Source organism: Malus domestica, chromosome 09 (genome assembly GCF_042453785.1).
Source record: "Malus domestica chromosome 09, GDT2T_hap1".
NCBI lineage: Eukaryota > Viridiplantae > Streptophyta > Magnoliopsida > Rosales > Rosaceae > Malus > Malus domestica.
This window is the reverse complement of record NC_091669.1, coordinates 10,115,910-10,131,866: the sequence shown is the minus strand read 5'-3', so window position 1 is coordinate 10,131,866 and position 15,957 is coordinate 10,115,910. Positions and strand designations below refer to the sequence as shown.

The 15,957-nt window shown below is 37.6% G+C and overlaps 1 protein-coding gene across 1 annotated transcript; it reads left to right on the top strand.

The window, feature by feature from the left end:
* The first annotated feature begins 1,113 nt into the window (after positions 1 to 1,113).
* On the top strand, positions 1,114 to 2,568 carry LOC139187763 (uncharacterized mitochondrial protein AtMg00810-like). The gene is made up of 2 exons (XM_070804344.1): positions 1,114 to 1,308; positions 1,495 to 2,568. Exons 1-2 carry the CDS (start codon positions 1,114 to 1,116, stop codon positions 2,566 to 2,568), a joined length of 1,269 nt encoding a protein of 422 aa, XP_070660445.1.
* The last annotated feature ends 13,389 nt before the right edge of the window (positions 2,569 to 15,957 follow it).

The window sequence follows — 15,957 nt, the reverse complement described above, 5'->3', positions numbered from 1 at the left end:
TGGAGATAAAAGGCATTATCCACCAAGTTTCATGTCCTCATACACCACAGCAAAATGGTCTTGCTAAACGGAAACATAGGCATTTAGTTGAAACTGCTATTAGTTTGCTATCCGATGCTCAATTACCATCTGCATTCTGGTATCATGCTTGTTCTCATGTTGCGTTCTTAATCAATAGGATGCCATTTAGAACTTTGAAGATGCAGTCTCCCTATCAAGTTGTGTTTGGTTGTGTTCCTGAAGTGCAGCATCTTAAAGTCTTTGGTACTGCAGTTTATCCTCTATTGAGACCATTCAATAAGAATAAATTGGAGCCACGGTCAGCTCAATGTGTATTTCTTGGTTTTGCTCATGGATACAAATGAGTTATTTGTTACAATATCAAGACTAGAAAGTTCATTTTGTCAAGGCATGTAGTGTATGATGAAGATGTATATCCATTTAAACAAGTTTTGGCATCTATGGATTCTACAGCTGCAAATACAGGTTGTCAGACACCTGTTTTGATTCAGTTACAAGTTCCAAGTGCACGAGACATGCCTCATACACAAATACAACATGATTCCCATGCAGCTAGTTCTATACATATATCAGCAAGTGATACTGGTTCACATCACAGTATTCCTGTAAATGCTGCAAGTATAAATGTGGTTCGTGAATTGACTGTTTCTGGTACAGACAATACACAGGTGGTTCAACCTAGTGATCAAGCTACAAATTCGACTGCTACCACTCCTCTACATGCATCTCCAAGCTCTTCCCATCATAGCTCTCCTACACATCATCACTCTGGTACACAATCCTTGTTGCCTGTCCACTTCGAGTCCCAACTTGAGGTAATCCTTCCTGATTTATCTCCATCTGATCTCATTTTACATACTGTCCCATCGACTCACTCAATGGTCACTAGATTGAAGAGTGGCACAATTGAGAGACAAAATTATGCTGCTTTAGTAGCACAGTGTCCTGAGCTTTGTTCTCTTCAAATCACTGATGAAGAACCTTTCACGGGTGGTTATTCCTTTCTATCTGAGATCATTGATGTCTCAGAACCTAAGACATTTCGGAAAGCGGCTACTATTCCTCAGTGGCAAAAGGCAATGTAGGAGGAATATGATTCCCTTCGAGCACAAGGAACTTGGCTATTGGTTCCTAACAATTGTAGGAAGCAAATGGGTATACAAAGTGAAGAAAAACCCCGATGGCAGTGTATCCCGGTATAAAGCAAGGCTTGTAGCACAAGGGTTCTCCCAAGAATATGGTATTGACTACTTGGACACCTTTAGTCCTGTTGTCCGCCATACTACTGTAAGGATTATTCTTTCTTTAGCTGCAATGAATCATTGGACTCTTCGACAATTAGATATCAAGAATGCCTTTCTCCATGGAGATTTATAAGAATAAGTTTATATGCAGCAACCACAAGGGTTTATTGATCCATCATATCCTTCTCATGTTTGCAAATTGGTCAAGTCATTATATGGCTTGAAACAGGTTCCACACGCGTGGAATTCGAAGTTTACAAGTTATTTGACGGTTTTAGAGTTTCATGCATCACCTTCTGATACAAGTCTGTTTGTCAAGAAGGATGACTCTGATATCATCATCTTATTACTTTATGTTGATGATATCATCTTAACTGGTTCTAACCCTTTGAAGGTCCAAAAAGTGATTCAAGAATTATCTGAGGTATTCGAGATGAAGGATATGGGACAGCTTACATATTTTTTAGGTTTACAAGTTCAATATAAAGCAGATGGCAGTGTTTTTGTTAATCAGTCTAAATATAACAAAGATCTCGTCCATAAAGCAAGTATGGAATCATGTAAACCAGCAACCACCCCGTGTAAACCTCATCATCAAATGTTACACTCTGAAGGACAATTGTTGACAGATCCAACTTCCTACAGGAGCATTGTGGGATCTTTACAGTATCTGACCTTTACTAGGCCTGATATTGCTTTTGCTGTCAACATAGTATGTCAGTTTATGTCCTCACCAACTGATATTCATTTTGGCGCTGTTAAACGCATCATTCGTTATCTTCAAGGCACTATGAATATTGGTATTACGTTTTCTGCAAACACAGTTTCAAAGCTTACTGCGTTTTCTGATTCTGATTGGGCTGCAGACTTGAATACTCGTCGATCTATCACTGGTTATGTTGTGTACTTAGGCCATAATCCAATTTCTTGGCAATCGAAGAAACAAAACTCGGTATCCAGGAGTTCTACTGAGGCTGAATATAAAGCCTTAGCACATACTGCTGCAGACATAGCTTGGATTCGTAATATATTGAAGGATTTGGCGGTAGTTTTGGATGCTCCACCAACAATATATTGTGACAACATGTCTGCTATTGCTTTAAGTGCCAATCCGGTGTTTCATTCAAGAATCAAACATCTTGATACAGACTACCATTTTGTACGAGAACGAGTGCAGCAAGGTGATCTGGAGGTGTTGTATATTCCAACTGAGGAGCAAACTGCGGATGTTCTTACCAAAGGTCTTCACAGTCCTTCATTTGTCAAACATTTCTACAATCTCAAGCTGGAAAATCCCAGTTGAGATTGCGGGGGGATGTTGAAGAGTGATTGACACATCATCATAAGTGCCACATCAGCTATTGGAGTTAGTTAGTTTGTTAAGAATTAGTTACACAGGTGGCTTAGTTGATAAGCTACATGTGCAGACTATATAAGGAGACATCAGGGATCTTTTGTAATAATCTTCTTGCTTATGAAATAACAAAACTACATTTCTCTCTCTCTAGTTCTCTCTATTCCTTTCGATCTTTCCTTCTGTATTCCTTTGATATTACTTGCATACTTTCATCTGTTAGTTCTTAGATGAATGTTATCAAGAAAGGATCTAACAAGTCGTGCAGAAGGAGAAAAATAGTGCGTTTATCAAATCTCTTCAGCAATATACAGAAAAGCAAAAGTGATTCTTTAATGCTATATGACACAACAGAAGAAGCCACTAAGTCCAGCTTCACTTATTGTCGGCAGCTTTAATTGGAAAGCAAATTACTAACCAAATTATCTTAGAGAAATTATATTCACACACCTCAAATTACTTCTTCCACACCTTTTTAATTTTTTAATATTTTTTACATACCACTAACACTTGGTTGAAAAATATTAAAAAATTAAAAAGGTATGGAAGAAGTAATTTTGGGTGTGTGAATATAATCTCCCTTATCTTAAAGCATCTTCCCTACGATCTTAACGCATACATTCCCTCTAAATTCAACTACAAGAAAATCTACCATTCAACTTGAACCACATATATGTTGAAAAGTAGCTCACTACTAGCACAGTAGTACTATGAATAACCTGCACTGCAATGCAAACACATAATCTAAAATGGATGCTACAACAGTAGTTACTAAGCCTCACGCTGTTTGCATTCCAGTTCCGACTCAAAGCCATATCAAGGCAATGCTTAAATTCGCAAAACTCCTGCACAGTAGAGGTTTTCATATTACCTTTGTCAACGCAGAGTTCAATCTGTTTGCACTCAAAATATACCCATTTTTACTTATTTGGGCAATTTGGGTAAAATATGGCATTTGGAGGATTAATATGCAAGAAAGCTAACTTGGAGAGATATTTGGTGCAAGTGGGATATGTTTTACACTATAATATTGTTTCTCCTATTTGTTTGGGTGGTGGAGGTTTGTCTAGCATTTGTTTAATCAAGATACATGCATGTATTGCAAGTAGATGGAAAGGCATCAGCAAGCTTTCGGGCCAGGAACATGTGAAAGAAGCCAACTTGCTTCTTTTAAATGTTAGTTTATTACAAGTGGGAAAACATGTGTTAAAAGCTTGTGGTGGAAATGCAAGTTCCCCTTTTAATATTATTTCTCCATGCAAGTTGGCAAGTGAAAAGCATGCAAGCTGTCTAAAGCAATGGAATACAAGCTGCCCAAGCTTCTTTCGGGCAGATACAAAACCTCAGCAGGAGGGTTTCCTCCAGACCTCTATAAAAAGGAGCAGCTGCACAAGGATTATGGACACTCAATCAAACAAACAAAAGCACAAACTCTGCTCAAACCAGATTTGCCTTCAAACGAAGCTGTAGTCAGCACCAAGCCTTCATCCCTTTCGGGATTAACCTTCACCAAAAAGCCTTCTTTTCTCTAGTTTATTAGCTCTGCTGCTCACTTGCGGTATCGATCTCATTTTGTAGTCTTTATGTACTTATTTCCAGCCATATAAATTACAAGCAATCTGCAATATTAGTCACTTTCCTCTGTCAGTTACATTTCCAAGCAACCTTGTCATTTACATATTGTTCTATCTCTTCATATAAGTAAAGTCCTTATTTTTAAGGCAAACAAAGAACCTTAATTTGAGCAACTCCCACTCAAATGGCACAATCTCTTGATTTGAAATCAAAAGGCGCAACCTCAATCATTCAAATCCCGTCTACTAGCGGCATCTAGTAGTGGCACGCCCGCACCCACCAATCTCGTATGTGCAGTAAATCCCCGACTTGCCCGCAAGGCCCCATGGCAGATTTAGGGAGCGAACATATTTTGGCACGCCCGATGGGATCCTTATATGAAGTTAGATCATGAACAATCCTTATGTTCATGATTTTTTGGAGGATGACGGTGTGGAAGAGCGCCCAAGCTATGGCTATCACATAAAGCCAACCTATGAGTTGCCAACTTATGGGTACATGGCTGAAGAGTACTCAAGTCCCATGGAACATGATTGTCGGCCAACTAATGGCCATCAAATAAATAATAATCTTACAGATTGGCCAACTTATGGCTATGATGAAGGTTATTATTCTTTTGAAGACAATCATATTCATGAATACTATGATAGGCCAACAAATGGCTTTGAGTATCAAAAGGCTTCCAATGAGTACATAGAGCCAATATATGAGATGCCAACTCATGATCATCCGGATGAAAAGCTCTACAAAGAGGATGTGGGCAAATTAGAGAAGGTGTCCAAACTCCATATGGCAAGCATCGAATATGGTGAAGAGGTGACTAAGTGTTTTAAAAAGGTGGAGGAAAGCTATACAACTTTTGGAGAAACTTTGGGAAAGTTGATAGATCAAATGTGTCAAATCCCCTCTACAAAGCACACTCACCTTACTACAACCAAGGAAGAACAGATCATACATGTTGATGAAGGCCAAACAATGGCCCCACCCAAGGAAAAATCCATGAAAATGGATATAGTTGTAGAAGTCCAAACCGTTGTAGGCCAAACACCAACGCTCGGGGGGCATGAGCCCACACCTCATGTGGAGCCCGAAGAAGAAGAAAATAGCTCCTACACTCTTCCCCGCCAACACAAGCATGTTGTCTGCATCGAGATCTCAAGGAGGACAAAGCTTGGGATCAAGCATGAATGGCCACCTCCTATGGTTCCCAAGCTATATGGCATGGCCAATTTAAATGATGGGTATGATCTCTCTACACTCAATTTTAAAAAGAGAAAAAGATTTGAGTGTTGAGAGAAGAATAACAATTGAGCAGCCAAAGGGCTTCATCCAATTTGCCCGAATGGCTTTCTTTTGTGTTATTCTTTTGTGCATTTTCTCCAGTACCATTCTCCTCCTTTTCCTTCTCTTTCCTTTTTTTCCTTTCTTTCTTTCTTTCTTTCTTCCTTTCTTTTCCTTCCTATCTCTCTCTCACCTATCTTTTTGCTGCCCAAAACACTTTTATATCTATGTGTCTATATTTATTATATTATATGATAAAAGTGTTTTGCCCGACAAGGGCTGTATGTACATATACGTTATAGTAGGGGGATGGAGATTATATATATATATATATATATAGTATTATAATATGTTTTGTAAAAGTGTTGCCCGAATGGGCCTTATATATATATATGTGTCTTATATTATATTATATTATTATATTATTATATTATATTATGTACTTTGCCCGAAAAGGGCTTTATGTGTATATATATTAATATTATAGTATTTGAATGGCTTTGTTTTCTTTGTGTGTTTCTTGTGCTGTTACAAAGAAAAAGATATAAAAATTAAAAATTCCAAAAATTACAAAAACATTTTGCTTTCTTGCTTTTGTTTTTTTTCTTGCTTTCTTTCCCTTTTTGTTTTCTTGCTGGGGAACTTTACAGAAAATATCAAAGAGTTGGGCAGTTTGTGAGTAGCCATTTTTACCCTTCTTTCCACTTTTCTCTTATCCAATGGGTGTATTTAGCCCGAACCCAAAACCATCCAATAAAACTACATTTTCCACAAAATCTCACCCAGAATCTTGGAATTGGAGGTTTTATAAAAAGCCAAATCATGGCTTTCCTGTGCAAAAATCTATCAGACAGCTTCTCAATGGCTATTGCAAAAGAGCAGGGGGTTATCTTGCCCGATTGGTGGTGCCCGATGAGACCACCATAACCATGCCCGACGGAAGTGACGTCTTCCCTGTTCACCACCAACAGACTCTGCATGTCTCCCTAACTCTCACCAGCTCCTACAACCAAGGGTCGGGCTACTTCGACGACTACCATTGGAGGCTACGATTAAACCGTGGAGGTTGGATGGTGGGTGCAGAATTGTTTTTGCAGTTTGCCCGAATGCTTGATGAAAGTATGTTGCTGCTGCCCGAGAGAGCTATAATCTTGCCCGATGAGCAGGACATTTTATCTTGCTCGATGTTGTCAATCAAACGTGGGGCCCCATGTTTGATCTGGCAAACATATCTGAAGTGTTCTTGCCATAACCGTTGTAGCTTCAATGACGTGTTACCAAGCTGCTTACAAAAGAATTACAGGTTCGAAGGAGAGCACTGAAACTTCTTGTAGATACCAGACCGTCTAAACGTAGGGCAGCCTTCTGCAGCATGAAGTGGGCAAGGTCGACAAGATGCAAGCCATGGCTGCCCAATATGCCGCCTACAAAGCAAAGGAAGAGCACGAGAGGCACTTCTCCACCAAGATGCCATTTCTTCAAAAGCAAAGAGTGCATCACCGACAGGGGAACGGAAAGAGGCACCGGTGAGTCTTCACCTTCAGTATACCGGAGATCGCGGGAAGAAGAAGACAACAAAAGCCAGCCAAAACCTGCGCATCAACATCATGTTGGAAGTGATAACGAACTTAATTCCAGCAATGCTTTCGACAGCGGGGTTGTTGCAAAATCCCATGAGCCCGAGGTGGTGTTGTTACTCCAAAAAAGAATCCATGGTTGGTGTCTTGGAATCGCAGCTCGGGCAAAGAACATCAAACAGCGGATCAAAGTCTAGTACAGCCCCCGCTCACTCCTTCCATTTCCAACTGTATTGATGTTATCATCAAACTAGGGAGCTGGCAAAATAGATTCAAAAGGAGGCAGTAAAGTTTGGGAAGTCGTCGAAGATGTCTTGTGCGTTCGTATGAAGAAGCTCCAAAGGGTCCACAACTGAGAGATACTGATCAAGGAGCAGATGTGGTGGTTGCCACTCCCAGTCACTTGAAGTAATACCACTGACTATTTTGGATCTGCGCTTCAACAAAATCTCAACGGCAAAATATCTTGGTCAACTTGCGGTGAACTACAACTCCCGATCGGTCAAACATGACCACCTCCCTCCGAGCGGAACAAAAGCAACAGCGCAAAGTAGACAGCACTACCTTGATTTGGGAAGCAGAATTCTAAACCTCAAGCAGGATCTCTTGATACGCAGGAGTTGGAATAAGGGAACAATGGCAGCTAACATAACAGCCGCAGCTTCGAAGCCAGACCTACCCGGCCTTCGGTCGTCTCTTTCACCCCTTGAAGCTTCACCACTAGTTGAAGGAAGTATGCAGAAATTTACCTATGCAGACGGAGCTTGGTACATGTTCCCAGTTAAAAAGGAGGAGGAAGGGATTGGATCTCCAACAAACACTAATAGCTTTCCTTTCTTTCTGCAACAATCAAATTTCATGATCCGTGGACTTGGGTTATTTTCTTCACGCACGCACAAGGCATACCCTTTCATAGCTCCAGGAAAAATCACCACTTTCTTCTCATTTGACCAGCAGCTCTCTCTCTCTCTCTCTCAGACTTGGATTATGGTTGCCGCACCTTGATCTTTAAGTGTTACCTCGAACAGAGAAACAGCTTCTCTTTTGGAGAAGAGGAAAGGCTAGAGAAAGTGGGTATCTTTTTCTCTCTATCTATCTCTTTCTTTTTCCTTTTCCTTTTCTTTTTTCTTTTCTCTTGCTTTCTGTTCCTTGTCCATTTCTCAAGGTCTGTCCTTCACTTGGCCCGAAAGGGCAGCATACTATCTATATTATAGTATGTGGCCTAAGAAAGAAAGTCTAGTGCTTTTGTTTTATTATTTCTTTCCCTCTCTCCCTTTTCCTTTCACCTTTCTTTCTCTTCTGTCTCTTCCGTTCCCTTCTTGCCCGAAAGGGTCCTCTTCTCTTTCTTCCTTTTTCTTTATTTATTTATTTTCTTTTCCTTCCTTTCTCTTTCTTCTTGTCTCTTTCTGTTCTCTTTGCCGAGTGGGCTATATTATATATATATATATGTATTTGTATTATATATTATATTACATATGAAAAGAGGCCAAAAGAAAAAGACAAAAAATAAATAGTTGCCCAAGTTTATTTATGTTTTATCCTTGTTCTCCAGTTTGCCCGACTTCGAGCATTTGTCCAATTTATTATCTATGTAATCAGTGAGGTTGCTCCCATGTTTTTTGGTATCAACAAGAAGGATGCACAAGTCAGACAACATTCTTTCCAATGCTAGTTACACTACCAATTGCCTTGCTCATCTTGCCAAGTTTCTCAACGACGAAAGGACTGAAGAGGTAGACGTGCCTCTTCCTTCGACATCAATCCTGGCAGCATTGGGGTTGTAAGTTTCACAAACTTTGCTCAAATTTGTAAAACTTGGGGGGCACTGTTTGCACTCAAAATATACCCATTTTTACTTATTTGGGCAATTTGGGTAAAATATGGCATTTGGAGGATTAATATGCAAGAAAGCTAACTTGGAGAGATATTTGGTGCAAGTGGGATATGTTTTACACTATAATATTGTTTCTCCTATTTGTTTGGGTGGTGGAGGTTTGTCTAGCATTTGTTTAATCAAGATACATGCATGTATTGCAAGTAGATGGAAAGGCATCAGCAAGCTTTCGGGCCAGGAACATGTGAAAGAAGCCAACTTGCTTCTTTTAAATGTTAGTTTATTACAAGTGGGAAAACATGTGCTAAAAGCTTGTGGTGGAAATGCAAGTTCCCCTTTTAATATTATTTCTCCATGCAAGTTGGCAAGTGAAAAGCATGCAAGCTGTCTAAAGCAATGGAATACAAGCTGCCCAAGCTTCTTTCGGGCAGATACAAAACCTCAGCAGGAGGGTTTCCTCCAGACCTCTATAAAAAGGAGCAGCTGCACAAGGATTATGGACACTCAATCAAACAAACAAAAGCACAAACTCTGCTCAAACCAGATTTGCCTTCAAACGAAGCTGTAGTCAGCACCAAGCCTTCATCCCTTTCGGGATTAACCTTCACCAAAAAGCCTTCTTTTCTCTAGTTTATTAGCTCTGCTGCTCACTTGCGGTATCGATCTCATTTTGTAGTCTTTATGTACTTATTTCCAGCCATATAAATTACAAGCAATCTGCAATATTAGTCACTTTCCTCTGTCAGTTACATTTCCAAGCAACCTTGTCATTTACATATTGTTCTATCTCTTCATATAAGTAAAGTCCTTATTTTTAAGGCAAACAAAGAACCTTAATTTGAGCAACTCCCACTCAAATGGCACAATCTCTTGATTTGAAATCAAAAGGCGCAACCTCAATCATTCAAATCCCGTCTACTAGCGGCATCTAGTAGTGGCACGCCCGCACCCACCAATCTCGTATGTGCAGTAAATCCCCGACTTGCCCGCAAGGCGCCATGGCGGATTTAGGGAGCGAACACAATCACAAGCGGTTTCTTAAATCTCTAGGACCTGACTCCCTAGATGGCTTGCCTGATTTCCGGTTCGAAGCCGTCCCAGATGACCTTCCAGATTCAGATGACGATGCCACCCATGATCTCACTTTGCTTGCTGACTCTGTCAGAAAACAGAATTTCTTTGCTCCCTTTCGTGGCCTCCTCAGTAAACTCAACCATGCTATATCAACATCTAGGCCTGGCAATTCCTGACACGACCAGATAACCCGATAACCCGACACGACACGAAATTAACAGGTGTTCGGGTCGACATGATAAAGAATCGGCTGTTATCGGGTAACCCGATAAGCACCTGTTAAGATAACGGGTTGGTTCGAGTATACACGTGGATAACACGATACACGATAAGCAGAATATTAATTTAATAATTTTATAACCCTAAAAAATACTATAATAATTATATATATTAATTTAACAATTTTATACACCTAAAAAGTTTAAAACTATAATAATTATATATATATATATATATTAAATTAACTATAATAATTATATATACTATAATAATTATACCCCCAAAATATTAACTAAAATAATTATACCGCCAAAATATTAACTAAAATAATTATAATAATTATATATACTATAATAATTATACCCACAAAATATTAATTATAATAATTATATATATATATATATATTAAATTTTAAATTAAATTTTATACCCCTAAAAACTATAATAATTATACGTACAAAATAAATAGATTTAAATCTACATAATATATATATATACACACACACCATTGAACTTGATGGAATACACGAAACTAATTTCAACGATCCAACCGTTAAACTTGTTTGTATATGCTTCAAGATCGTATTAGCAAAAAATCGCAAAAAACAAACATTCAGAGATCAAATAACGGGACAAAACTTTTCGACGGTTATAAAACAAAAAATCACGATTTAACGGTTATTTTAACTCTGATTTTGATAATTTTTTAGAGCTACACTCGTTGACCCTATATGAATACAATGAATGAATTCGATTTTCAATTTAAAATATTTACACTAGTGGATACCACAAAATCTTATGTTATACTTAATGAAAGTATAAATAAACTCTAAGTGTTAGTGAATCTATCGTTTTGATGGGATACGAATTCTACGAAACTAATTTCAACGATCCAACCGTCAAACTTGTTTGTATATGCTTTGAGATCGCATACGAAAATGCCCATACATGGAACCATAATTCTTATCAAGACTGTAATAAAGTATTTTGTCATTGTTGACCTCATTCTTCATAGACATATGAATAGAGTGATGTTTGATTTTCTTATTACTTGCAATAAAATTGTCGAATTGTTTTTAGGTAAATGAGACCTTTGATTGTTGGGTTTTTGTAATTCTTTTACTTAGGTTCATATTAGACTGCTGAAAATAGTTTAGTTGCTTTGCAGGGGAGTTGATTTGGATTTTTAGTAGGCAAATTCCAGTTTCCAGCGCTTCGTGTGCTTCTATTACAGGTATTTTAGTGTTGCATGCCCATTTTTTTTTAATTGTATGATTACCATTCTGCACGAATTGTAACTTTGAATACTTGAATCTCAGTTTCGTTTTTTTAAATGAAAGTCATATGTTGGCTTTTATTAAATGAAAGTTCACTATTATAGTCCAGAAAAAATAATTTTTCTTCTAAAGGATCTTATTTTAATTTACCGCACTATCTGCTTTCTACAGTTAAGATGTCAAGGGTCTTCTGGAAGTTTGGAACTGACTATAATTAATTTGTATATTACGATTTGATTTTTCCTCCATTTAGTTGTTTGAGTTTGACTAATCATTTTCCATTTAAACTGATTTAACTGAACTTCCTTTGGGATTTAACTGTGTTGGATTGCTGCTTCTTTGGTTCTTAACTTTTTTGGAGGTATGGTTTGCAGACTTACAGTCCTATATGTTTTGAAGAAGGTAACCCTTTTTTTTGTAGTGATTTTCAAATCTAATATTCATTTGTAAATATTATTTGTTTGTGTTATAGGCGCGGCAGGACCATGGTAACATATGGTGGAAGGTCTAAGAAACCTATTATTGTCTCAAATTCGTTTTTCATATTTAAGGTAAATCTTTGATTTCTTCGATTTTTCTGCTTATTGCAATTCTACTTTTTTGGCTTTTACTTGCAATGAGGAGTGAAGGCAAATATGTGGACATGTAAAGGAATGCTAGATTAGAAATAAACAGATTCGGGGAAACCATGACGTAGGAAAGGGAACAATAATGAAAGCATATAAGAAAATTTTATTACTACATATAAAGGAAAGTAGTTAGATATTGTTGACACCAATAGAGGAGGTCAAAAGATTGAAATTTGCATGCTTTAATAAGAATTGAGTAGACTTCTGTTATATTTTTTTCAATCGATTTTGTAACATATATGTTCTTTTTACGGAATTGTTGCTAGATTTTTATCGTGCTTCAAAGAGCAGTAAACCGGATCAAATAATATTTTTCGGATGTAGTATTATTCAAAAGAGTAATGCCACATATATAAAGAGTTAAATTCATTTTGATTATGCCCTCCATCGTCATCAGGAAACTATTGCAAGTGTTTATTTGTGGTTTAAATAAAAAGGCAGGCAATCATCTTGACCTGTAGGCTCCATGTGCAATTGTTTTTTTGCTGTTTAGGCAATTTCCTAGAACATTGAGTAGAAAAACAAATTAGAATTTTGTTAGTTTTTTGTGATTAAGTGTAAGTGTTAATGCATTTCATCCTTACATGCAACTTTGATTAGTATCGTATTTTGAAAGGTTACCATCTCTCAAGTGAACCAAATCTACCATTTTTCATTTAAATGAATTTTAAGATAACCTCCGGTCCATGTTTGTTTAACAATTTTTTATAATTCATTATATAGTTTTCAAAAAGGTTGTGCATAATTCTTAGGGCTAGAAAAAAATCCTAAAAATTCCAAACCAAACTGAAAAATTCCCGAAACCGAACCGAAAAATTCCCAAACCGAAATTTTCGAAAATTTCGATACCCAATACAGAACCGATCCCAAAATTTCGGCACGGGAATCGGTCTCAAGTTTTTGGGATTTCGGTTATCCCAAACCGAACAGAAAAATATATATATGTTTTATTTAATTTTTAAATATATATTTAGAATTTTTATAGACGTCGGATTATGTTGAGATTTAATCTCAACCGTTGAATATAAATCAAAGTTATCAAACTCAGTCTCCGACTCTCTCTCTCAGTCTCTCGACACTCACCTCACCTCAGACTCAAAACCTCACCTCACCTCACCTCACCTCAGTATCTTTTGAACGAAACCTCACCACTCTCCTCGCCGATTTGTCTCTCCTCCCACATCCATCGCCTGAATCCCGAATCTACCCACATCAGTCCTCATTCCTCTCAGTCCTCACTCCTCACCAGAATCGCGCCTTCACACACTGTCCATACCACCCGAATTCGGCTCCCGAATCAAACTCTCCGTCTCAGTCCGCACTCTTCCTCACTGCAAAAGGTAAGAAATTTCTGCAATAAACTCAACCAAAGTTCATACAAATTGTTTGATTCCAAATTCGATTAGGGATTTTGAATTTGGGTTTCTGAATTAGGAATTCTGAAATTAGGGTTTCTAAATTAGGGCTTTTAAAATTAGGGATTTTGAATCGACAGAGAGGTTATAGAGGGAATGAGAGGTTAAAAGAGGGGGGAGGGGAGGAAACCTGACGTAAATCATGTTTTCTAAAATACCTTCTGCAATCAGAGCTTTTTTACTTTTGTTTCTTTGTTCCTTGTAAAACGTTTTGTTGGAATGGTCATCAAAGCATGACATTATCTGTGCTTTTAAACTGTTTACACATGCACAGATCCTCACTCACGGGAACACTTGCACACATGTAAACTATAAGTTCATATCCCACTTCTCTGACTCAAATTATGTCAGTCGTAGAAGAGATTCTGAAGGAACCTAGTAAACTCTAGTTTTTGCCCCCTGATATAATTATAAGCTATTTTGTTTTTGCGTATACACGATTGTTCAAACTTCAATGTATGTTCATCTGTTGACATGATGAGTCTTGAGAGAGTATATATATTTGGTGGTATGGAAGGACAAATATGAAATGAGATATCTTAAGAAAAAAAATGGTGTGTTGAGCAGTTGGTTTAAATGAAGTCACTTGGATCATCATGGCATATGAAAAGGTTTACCAACAACTATATGTAATAATGTAAAATGTGTGGGAGTCATGTTTCTACAGATGTTTATCACTACAACCGGAGCCAAACATAATTTCTACTGTTATCTTTATCACTAGTCTGGCTTCAAATTTTAGCTAAAGGTGAACACTTTCTGTAGTATAATGTATACTTGGGTTTGCTTTACACAACATCCTTTTTGGAATATAATTATGGGCAATGTATGTATTTGTTAAGTGGTTGAAATAAGTAGTGAAAACTGAAAATTGATAGTTAATCTGGAAATTTATTAGTCATGACTCATGTGTTGATATTATGTTTCAAATTAATAAATGGTCTTGCTCATTTCGTGGTGTTTAATGGATAGGTGGTGCTGTTCTTTTATGATGATCACTTCACTGCACAGCCAAGATATGCAGTGCACAGCCAAGATATGCGGTGCAGATTTGCTATTCTGCACACTGCACAGCCACAACCAAGTTATTATAGCCCAAAAGCTGAAAAGTTCAAAAATATTTCGGGATTCCCATTGTCCCGAAATACAGAAACTATTTCGGGATTCCTGAAAATTTGGTTTGGGACCGGTCTTGAAATTGGGAATCCCAAAATTTTCGGTTTGGGAATCGGGACTAAGGTTTCGGTTCGGCATCCCATACCGAACCACCCCTAATAATTCTTGCTGAACTTGGTTTGGGTTTCTTTTGTTTACGGATGGAGTGAGTTTATCACAGTTTGACCAAGTCTTAAATGATGAATTGAACCTTCACCAGTTTAAATGTTTTTTCTAATTCTTTCTTGGAAATAGGAAATGCTCAAATCTAAAATTTCTTACACACACACACACACACATATATATATATATATGTATTTCAGGCCTGCAAGCTTCTTGATGAAGGGTGGTCTCCAAAGTTCATGGTAGTTGTTGCACGAAAGAATCACTATGGAAAATTCTTCCAAACTGGTTCTCATAGTGTTCTATCCGGTTTATCATGTTCCCCTCGTTGCATGACCTTTTGAACAAAAACCAAGGTTTATTATTTCAATTGTACATCTACTTTTGATTTGGTAGATGTTGATTAATCTCATCTGCACCAGTTACTATTTTGTGGCTATATATGTTTTATTTGACTTTCCAATTCTATATAATTAGTGCCATTGAAATACATTTGGCATACGTTAATTCTACCTTTCTACAATTTCTCATTGCTGCATAAATGGAACAAAATTAACTCAGACATTGCTTATGAAGAGAATGAAGTTGCATAATCTTTCATAAAATTTTCAATCCCTCAGCAACGTGTGGGTACAAATATCTAGTGTTGAACTAAAATGCATAGAAAATAGGGGCGGCATGAGCAAAAGGTTCTAAGCCTTTGAAATTATGTTTTCATGCGCTGAGAACGTGGTTCGGTACACCAAATGTCACAATATAAATGGTTGTAAATTGTTTTTTCAAGTGTTCAACCACTTGTATTATGATATTTGGTGTACTATACCGTGTTTTCAACACATTGAAATCTATGTCATCCACGTGGTCCAACATCCTAATAGATAAAGTGTTAGGTTTCTAACTTTCTACCCATGTAATCCGAGTTCAAAACTTCCCTCCTTTAAATTATTGTAATAACGCATTTAGAATTGAAGCATAGTGAGGGTCCTCTGCAAATGAAGGGAAATGCAAAACTTATTAGGGTAGAGTTGCGGGAACTAGGCCATAGTACTCATTACGTGATGGTCTTTGCCACTTAAATGTCATCTTGAAAGAGGGGTTGGGGGGTGGTGTCTTTGCCACTTAAATGTTATCTTGAAAGAGGGGTTTTGGGGGGCGGGGGGAGGGGACCTAGCTTTCTAT